At 52.2% G+C, this 9,736-nt stretch overlaps 1 protein-coding gene across 1 annotated transcript in view; it reads left to right on the top strand.

Moving 5' to 3' along the window:
- Window positions 1-2,932: 2,932 nt before the first annotated feature.
- The window catches only part of UVSSA (UV stimulated scaffold protein A), a 49,140-nt gene continuing 42,336 nt past the window's right edge, over window positions 2,933-9,736 (top strand). The window contains exons 1-2 of the mRNA XM_004383526.2: window positions 2,933-3,633; window positions 8,888-9,218. Of these exons, the coding sequence (XP_004383583.2) occupies window positions 3,443-3,633; window positions 8,888-9,218 (522 nt within the window). The 5' untranslated portion in view covers window positions 2,933-3,442. The remainder of the gene's footprint in view (window positions 3,634-8,887; window positions 9,219-9,736) is intronic.

The following is a 9,736-nucleotide window of genomic DNA, read 5'->3' as shown; positions in this document are numbered from 1 at the left end:
GGGAAGGGTTGAGTTTTAGAGGCAAACAGGCAGGAAGATGGCTCCTGGTGCAGAGGCAGGGGCACGTGTGGGAGGGTCTGCCAACGTCCTCAGCTCCTCACCTTCTGAGAGAACCCTTCAGCTACAAGTGGGAGAACACTCAGAGGCAGGTAGAGATGGCCTCTGGGACTAGGCTGGTGCAGACGGAGAGACATAGGCAGCCGGAAGGTGCTGCGCGGTGCACCGTGCAGGTCTGGTGACCTGGGCTGCTGGCACATCATGGCTTTGGGGTGATGGGTTCCAGGTGCCTGAGGAACATCTGGTGCATACGTCCAGGGTGCGGCCCCAGCTCATCCTCTGGGCCTCCTGAGTATGTTTGCAGGCTGCGGGTGGGGCAAACTGGCAGATTCAGGAGCCATCCACATTTCCTTGGCGGGACTTCCAAAGCCTTCTATCATGTGGAACCATGTCTACCCAGAGCACCTGCGGGTCCACTGACTCCAGCATGGGGCCTGCGCTGCAGATGCAGATGATCTGGGGGTGGGGGAGCCTCCAACCCCGACGCTGCGAGAAATGAAGCCCTCAAAGCGTCCAGGTGGTGGGCTGGGGAGAGCGGCCCACTTATACAGAGAAGGCTTCACTGAGATAACATTGAGCAAAGACCCCAAAGCAGCGGGATGCCCTGTTGAGACCTGGGCAGGAGCTTTCCAGGCAGGGGACAGCTCGTGCCAAGGCTCTGTAGTGCTGTAGTGGCAACGACTGTGTTGGCGGCAGTGACAGCAAGAGGCGCAAAGCTGCGAGGAAAGGGGGTGTGCGGCGGGGTCTGCGTGCAGACATGAACTGGGATGGCAGCTGGCAGGAGAGGCGAGGCTGTGTGAGTGCCCAGGTGGGGTGCCCGGATGTTGACTGTGCATATTGGAGGAATGAAGGTAAAGCTTCTCCCGCCCGGGTGCTGATGCTCCGCCAGGCATCGTGTGTCGACTTTCCAGCCGAGACGCTTCTCTGGGCCGCAGGCACCCCCGCCCCAGGCCACCCCTGCTTGGATGGGTGACGCGTCCCATAGAAGCCGCAGGCCTGGACCTGCCCCTCCCCAGGCGCCTCTTCCACATGACCGGAACGCCTATATTCCCGGGCCTGGGCCCTGGGGTCACCCTCGGCCCCTCCACGTTCCATCCACGCTTGCTCGGGCGGGCGCTGCAGTCGCTTCGCCCAGCCGGGGGAGGCCAAGTCCGCCCACGGCCCACGGGCGCCACCGTCTGGCCGCACCGGCCCACGCCTCGGGCCTCCTCTGCAGCTACCCACTCCCTCGCCGGCTCGCGGTCCCGGCCGGGGGAACTAGGGGCCCGAACCCTCCGCCGGCTCCGGGGGCGGCTCCTGCCCGCGGCCCTGCCGGCAGCGTGGGGCGTGAGGCCACGAGCCTCCACCTGGGCCGTCCAGGCCCACCCCGTCCCCAGGGACCTCGAGGCTCCCGGCAGCTGTTGCGTTGAATCTGAGGTCGCAAGCCCCGTGTGGGCCTCAGTTTCCACGTCGGTACGTAGCGGATAGGCGCCCGCGTCCCCTTTAAAATAAGCTTGCTGCGCCCTCCCGCCTCGTTTTTCTCGCGCGACTCCCTCTCCAAGCTGCCCCGCCCCGCAACGCCGGGAGCGCGCTTGCGTCACCCCGCTGACCCCTCCCCCGGCCCCACCCTCGCGCCCGCGCCGACGGGCGAGGGCGAGCCAATGGTTGCGGTGCTTGGGGACACGTGACAGGAGGCGGGCGGGACCCCGCCGGAAGGGGCGAGGCGCAGGCGGGGGCGGTTACGTCACGCGGTAGGTGCCACAGTCGCTGGGCTGACCCCAGCTTCCGTGTCGCTTTGGCCAGGGCAAGCCAGTAGCTGCAGCACTGTCGGGCACGTGACAAGAGTGGGGCGGAGTCTCCGCCGGGAGGGGCGGGGCGAAGGCGGGAGCGGCCGCGAAGCTCGGTAAGGGTCGCCGGCGCCGCGCTGACAGAGCGAGGGTCGCGCCGGGCTCCGGTCCTCAGGTTCCGTGTGTGGGGCAGGGGCCGGGCGGTGGGTGCGGCGCAGGGTCGGAGGGCGGTGGCCAGCAGGCAGGCCTTTACCCCGCTGCTTCTCTTTTTCTGTCACTCGGGGTCTTCGCAGCTCCGGGGCGCACGTCAGACCGAGGAGAAGACCGGCGTGAAGAGATGTGCCTGGGAGGGAGGGGTGGTCACGGGCCGCGTGGGCAGCGCCCTTCTGGCTGTGAAGCCCGGGGGACTCGGGAGAGCCCTGGTTCCTCCCCGACCGGGGGACCGCTGCCAAGCGTTGCTGTTGGCATGAGTTTGCGATGTTAAGCCTGTTTTCATAAACAATAAACGTCACTCTTCCCGGGTTTTTGGCTCTCCAAATGAGAAGCGTCTTCCCACTGCGCCTGGAGAGGCTCTAGCAGCTTGCAGTGTCGGACGGAACAGGACCACGGCCCCGGGGAGGTGGGCGGAGCGGGGCGTGGACGCGCCGCGGGGCCGGGGCCACCTTTCCAGTCCGCCCGCTGGGGTAGCGGAGCCTGGTGTTTGGGCTTTTTTTGTTCTTGGGGTATCTGTCCTTTCTGTTTGGGGAAGACTTTCAGTGAGGTGGGTTCTGGGACGGGGAAGAGCTACTGCTTGGAGCCACGGCCTCTCCGTGGCTCCGCCTTCCGCTCCCGGAAGGTGAGCTCTACAGCCAGTGTCCCAAGCTGCCCGAGTCTCAGTCCAAGACTTGCCTGGGCATCTCCCCCGCCCTTCCCTTGCTCTTTCCACTTCTATCCAATTTCTTGGCCTCGCTCCCACCCCCGGCCTTTTTCTTCTCTGCAGTGCCCAACCATGGTGGAACAGTGATTAAGAGCTTGGCTACTAACCAGAAGACTGGCAGTTTGAATCCACCGACTGCTGTTTGGAAATCCTATGGGCCAGTTCTGTTCTGTCCTGTAGGATCACTATGAGTTGGCATCGAATCCGTGGCAACGGGTTTGGGTTTTCTTTTTGGTTAGTGCCCAACCCAGCTCAGCACTGGTGCCCGGGATCACCTGTCTGTTTGCGCCTGGGCTCCATAAGCCCTTTCATCTGGTTCTTGTTATAAAACTGGCCGCTCCTCATTCTCTGCAGCCCATCCAGAGGCTGTCCTGTGGAACGTAGTATCGGCAGGCGGAAGAGTGCCACATCAGATGAATTTGGGAAAAGCCAGCTTAAATATAGTTTAGACAGTGATAGTCATCCCTTTAACGTGCTGTGTACATCGCAAACCCGAGAACAGCTGCATTTTCCAAGCCTGTGTGATCATGGAGCTTCAGTGTTCTCTTCCCTTCTGTGTACTTTTTCTAATTATCACCGCAAAGGTCTTGTTGGACTCACCGTGAATTCCACCTTGAATTGTTATAGTTCCCGGGGGGCATCTCATGGTGGCAGTGGCAGGACAACTTCAGCTTCATGGACCCTCCTGGAATGCTTGTCATATATGGAGTTCCATAAACATTTGACAGTAAATAAAACAGTGAACTGTAAAGTACTAGGTTGTAATTTGGCATCTCTGCATTACATGTTTCTAGATATGGATCAGGAACTTTCCAGGTTGGTAGAAGAGCTCACAACTTCCGGAGAATCCCTTCTGAATCCTGAGAAAATGAAGGAACTGAAGAAAATTTGCAAGTATGTACCAGGGTTCAGCATTTCATGACTGACTGGCCCAGTGGGTCTGTAATATATTCAGAGACAGAGGCTTCCCCTGGGGTCTGGCCTTCTGCCCACCGGCATATATTTCAGCCATCCCCTGCCCGCCCCCACAATTACCTCCCTCGCCCTGGGAAAGAACAGCCAAAGGAACATACAGGCCCAGGTCATTTCCCCAAGGCACCCCAGTGCCCAGATCCTGTGACAGGAATGTGTGTTGGGAAAGGTTAGAGGTCCCAGAGGGCGAGTTGCTTGTTGGCTCGGCAGGCCCTGTCTGTCTTTAGACATTAGAACATGTCCAACACGTCCATCCCCAGCCGTCTCTTCCTTAGCAGACAGTGCTAGCTGCATCTGTGCTGTGCACGAGCAGATCTCTTGAGGCAGCCGGAGAGCAACGAGGAGGGAAAACGCCTTCCTCTCAGACCCTGGGTTTGTACACTGAGACTCACTGATTACCCTGTGTCCTGAGTTTACCAAACAGGACCACTTAGCTGATTGCCTATTAAATGATAGAGACTGTACATTTTGATCAAAAATTTCAACTTGGCTATGTATATTTTCACCAAAAAAAAAGGTCCTCGAGGTCAAGAAGGAGAGTGTTGACATGTCGTGGGGTTGTTAACCAATATCATAAAACAATATGTGTACCGACTATTTAATGAGAAACCGTTTGTTCTGTAAACCTTCATCTAAAGTACAATGGAAAAAAAAAATCTCTCTTAAAAAAAAAAAAATTTCAACTTGGATCAGCCTTAGCTGCATGCCCCAGAAAACCTCCAGATAACAGTGATTTACCCACGGGGGCAGGAGCGGGGCAGAAGAGGCTCAGAGGATATGTGCCAGCTCCCTTCCAGTGCAGACTCCCTGAAGCTGCCAGAGACCCTTCTGCTTTCGCTCCTGTCACTGGCTGTACCTAGCTGCAAGGGAGGCTGGGAGGTGTGGTCTCCACTTTGGATGGTATGTAAAGAGCCAAAGAGTAAATATTTTAGGTTTTGCGGGCCACATGGTCTCTTATGACAACTCAGCTCTGCAAAAGCAGCTATAGACAATTGTCTTAGGCTGGGTTTTCTGTTGTCGTTAGGTGCCGTTGAGTCGCTTCGGACTCATGGCGACCCTGGGTACTTCAGAACGAAACACTGCCTGGTCCTGCACCATCCTCACGATCGTTGTTATGCATGAGTCCATTGTTGCAGTCACTGTGTCAGTCCTTGTGGTTGAAGGTCTTGCTCTTTTTCTCTGACCCTGTGCTTACCAAGCATGATGTCCTCCAGGGACTGATCCCTTCTGATAACATGTGCAAAGTATGTGAGACGTAGTCTCGCCATCCTTGTTTTTAAGGAGCATTCTGGTCATATTTCTTCCAAGACAGATTTGTTTGTTCTTTTGGTAGTCCAGGGTTTATTCAGTATTCACTAACACCACAATTCAAAGACATCAATTCTTCTTTGGTCGTCCTTATTTGTTATCCAGCTTTTGCATGCGTATGATGCGATTGAAAATATTATGGCTTGGGTCAGGTGCACCTTAGTCTTCAAGGTGACATCTTTGCTTTTCAACATTTTAAAGAGGTCTTTCGCAGCAGATTTGCCCAACGCAATGGGTCTTTTGATGTCTTGACTGCGGCTTCCGTGGACATTGTTTGTGGACCCAAGTAAAACGAAATCCTTGACAACTTCAGTCTTTTCTCCGTTTATCATGATGTTGCTTATTGGTCCAGTTGTGAGGATTTATGTTGAGGTGTCATCCCTACTGAGGGCTGTAGTCTTTGATCTTCATCAGTGTTTCAAATCGTCTTCACTTTCAGCAAGCAAGGTTGTGTCATCTGCGTAATACGAGTTGTTAAGGAATCTTCCTCCAATAATGATACCCCGTTTTTCTTTACAGAGTCCAGCTCCTTGGATTATTTGCTCAGCATACAGGTTGAATAGGTATGTTGAAAAAATACAACCCTAACGCACACCTTTCCTGACTTTAAACCACACAGTATCCCCTTGTTCTGTTCGAACAACTGCCTCTTGATCTATGTACAGGTTCCTCATGAGCACAATTAAGTGTTCTGGAATTCCCATTCTTCTGTATGTTATCTGTAATTTGTTACGATCCACACAGCTGAATGCCTTTGCATAGTTAATAAAACACAGATAAACATTTTTCTGATATTCTCTGCTTTCAGCCAGGCTCCATCTGACATCAGCAATTATATCCCTGGTCCCGTGTCGTCTTCTGAATCTGGCCTGAATTTCTGGCAGTTCCTGTCTATGTAGTGCTGCAGCCGCGTGTGATATTAATGGTATTGTTCGATAATTCCCACATTCAGTTGGATCACCTTTCTTGGGAGTAGGCATAAATATGGATCTCTTCCAGTAGGTTGGCCAGGTAGCTGTCTTCCAAATTTCTTGTCATAGATGAGTGAGCACTTCTAGCGCTGCACCCATTTGTGGAAACATCTCAATTCATATTCTGTGAATTCCTGGAGCCTTCTTTTTCGACGATGCTTTCAGCGTAGCTTGGACTTCTTCCTTCAGTACCATCAGTTCCTGATCATATGCTACCTCTTGAAATGGTTGAACGTTGACCAGTTCTTTTTGGTATAATGCCTCTGTGTATTCCTTCCATCTTCTTTTGATGTTTCCTGCGTCGTTTAATATTTTTCCCATAGAATCCTTCACTATTGCAACTCGAGGCTTGAATTTTTTCTTCAGTTCTTTCAGCTTGAGAAATGCTGAGCGTGTTCTTCCCTTTTGGTTTTCTATCTCCAGCTCTTTGCACAGGTCATTATAATACTTTACGTTGTATTCTCCAGCTGCCCTTTGAAATCTTCTATTCGCTTCTTTTACTTCATCGTTTTTTCTTTTGCTTTAGTTACTTAGCATTCAAGAGCAAGTTTCGGAGTCTCTACTGATATTCATTTTGGTCTTTTCTTTCTTTCCTGTCTTTTTAATGACCTGTTGCTTTTTTCATGTATGATGTCCTTGATGTCATTCCACAACTTCTCTGGTCGTTGGTCATTAGTGTTCAATGGGTCAAATCTATTCTTGAGATTGTGTCTAAATTCAGGTAGGATATACTCAAGGTTGTACTTTGGCTCTCGTGGACTTGTTCTAATTGTCTTCAGTTTCAATTTGAACTTGGATTTGAGCAGTTGATGGTCTGTTTCACAGTCACCCCCTGGCCTTGTTCTGTCTGATGATATTGAGCTTTTCCATTGTCTTTTTCCACAGATGTAGTCGATTTGATTTCTATGTATTCCATCTGGCAAGGTCCACGTGTATAGTTGCCATTTATGTTGTTGAAAAAAGGTATTTGCAATGAAGAAGTCATTGGTCTTGCAGAATTCTATCATGCGATCTCCGACATTGTTTCTGTCGCCAAGGCCATGTTTTCCAACTGCTGATCCTTCTTTGTTTCCAACTTTTGCATTCCAATCAGTAGTAATTATCAATGCATCCTGATTGCATATTCGATCAATTTCAGACTGCAGAAGCTGGTAAAAACTTCAATTTCTTCATCTGTGGCCTTAGTAGTGATTGGTGCCTAAATTTGAATAATAGTCATATTAACTGGTTTTCTTGTAGGCATATGGATATTATCCTATCACTGACACTGTTGTACTTCAGGATAGATTTTGAAATGTTCTTTTGACTATGAATGCAATACAATTCCTCTTCAAGTTGTCATTCCTGGCATAGTAGTCCGTATGACTATCCAATTCAGAATGGCCGATACCAGTCCATTTCAGCTCGCCAATGCCTAGAATATCGATGTTTATGTGTTCCATTTCATTTTTGATGATTTCCAATTTTCCTAGATTCATACTCTGTATATTCCACATTCCAATTATTAAGGGATGTTTGCAATGGTTTTTTCTCATTTTGAGTCGTGCCGCATCAGCAAATGAAGGTCCCAAAAGCTTTGTTCCATCCACGTGAATAAGGTCGACTCTGCTTTGAGGAGGCAGCTCTTCCCCAGTCGTCTTTTGAGTGTCTTCCAACCCAAGGGGCTCATTTTCTGGAACTATATCAGACAATATTCTGCTGTTATTGATAAGGTTTTATTGGCTAATTCTTTTCAGAAGTAGACTTCTGGGTCTTTCTTCCTAGTCTGTCTTAGTCTGTGAGCTCAGCTGAAACCTGTCCACCATGAGCCACCCTGCTTGTATCTGAATACTGGTGGCATAGCTTCCACCATTACAGCAACACGCAAGGCTCTGCAGTAAGACAAACTGACAGACGTGGGTTTTCTAGAGAAGCAAAACCAGTGAAGAGCATATATATATGTAGAGAGACAGAGAAATTTTCTCAAGGAAATGGCTCACACGGTTGTAGAGGCTGGCAAGTCCCAAGTCCGTGGGTCAGATGTCAGGCTGGAGGCTTCTCCTGACTCATGTAGCTGCAGGGGGCTGTTGAGCCCAAGATCAGCCGGTCAGATGGCAGGCTGCTGGCTTGTGGACTGTGGAGGCTGATGAATCCAAGATCGAAGGTAAAATGGCAGGCTGCTGGCTAACAGGTTGCAGGGGCTGATGAATCTCAAAATCGGCGGGTAAGACGACAGGCTGCTGGCTCACAGGCTGCGGTGGCTGATGAATCCCAAGATTGGCAGGCAAGACAACAGGCCACTGGCTCAAGTCCCAAGAATTGGAGGTCTGATGATGACAAGCTGGATGAGGGATGGAGAACAAGCGAGCGAGCTTTGCCAGAACCTCCGTGTATATTGGATGCAGGCCATACCCACAAGGAAACTCCCTTTTCAACCGATTGCTTACATCAGATCACAAAATGGAGGATAACTATCTCATCACATAACTGCCCAACCACTGAGGATCGTGGCCCAGCCAAGCTGACACACATCGTTAACCGTCACAACAGTGTACGAATGAGCGGACGTGGTTGTGTCCCAAGAAAGCCTTACGGGCACTGAAATGTGGATCTCATAGAATTTCATGTGTCATGAAGTATTATTTTTTTCTTTTTATTTCAACCATTTTAAAACATAAAAAGCATCCTCGGCTTGAGGGCCATACACAAGCAGGAGGTGGGCAGGTTCGCCGAGGGCCGTATTGGTTGACCGTGCCCCAGAAGGGGAGAATGAAGATGAGGAGACCGCCAGGGGTCTCTGCCACACATGAATGCTGTGTCCGTATACAGGGAGCGTGTACTTAATTTGGGGAGGAACCAATGAGCCTCCTTGTCCTTTACGAGCCGAGCTCTTGGCTGAAGCCAGTTTGCACCCACAGGTCTTCAGAGGATCAGCTCCGCCACGCGTACCACCTGCTGATGACCCAGCTGAACCAAGAGCATGCTGAGATCCGCCTCTCTGCCTTCCAGGTGGTAGACGCGCTCTTCGCCCGGTCGCATCAGTTCAGGGTGCTGGTTGTTTCCAACTTCCAAGAGTTCCTGGAGCTGACGCTGGGCACGGATCACGAGCAGCCCCTGCCGCCCCCCAGGGAGGTGGCCCAGAAACTGCGGCGGGCAGCCATCCAGGCTGTTGAGGGGTGGAACGAGAAGTACGGCGAGGCCTACAAGAAGCTGGCCTTGGGCTACCACTTCTTACGACACAACAAGCAGGTGGGTAGGCCTGACGTGTGTTGTCTTGGCGGGTCCGCTGGGTGCCCTGGGGAGGAGGAGAATGGAGGAGGGAGCTAGTACTCTTCCGGCTGAGTCTGGTGTGTGGGGAGGGTGTCGGTGCCTGGGCGTCCAGCCCTGCACAGCCTCCCCTCCGCTGCCTTGGGGTTCCACACAGACGTGCTTTGATGACTGTCCTGTAATGGGGGATGGTGGTGGATTTGGGAGTGTGTTTTAACGGCAGAAAGGAAATGACTTGCTGGACCAGCTGTGGGGTTGTGGGAGAGGATGGTCCAGGAACCTGTGGAGGAGGAAGGTTTTTAGGAGAGTCAGCCGAGGCACTGCTGGCTTGAGTCCAGGATAGCCATCTGGGGGGCTGGTGGGCAGAGTCCAGGATAGCCAGCAGGGGGTTTGTGGGCAGGGTCCAGGATAGCCAGCAGGGGGGCTTGTGGGCAGGGTCCAGGATAGCCAGCAGGGGGCTGGTGGGCAGGGTCCAGGATAGCCAGCAGGGGGCTGGTGGG

The sequence above is a fragment of the Trichechus manatus genome, unplaced genomic scaffold (assembly GCF_000243295.1).
Source record: "Trichechus manatus latirostris isolate Lorelei unplaced genomic scaffold, TriManLat1.0 scaffold00111, whole genome shotgun sequence".
NCBI lineage: Eukaryota > Metazoa > Chordata > Mammalia > Sirenia > Trichechidae > Trichechus > Trichechus manatus.
Note: the sequence above shows the minus strand (reverse complement) of the source record. Positions and strands in the feature narration are given on the sequence as shown.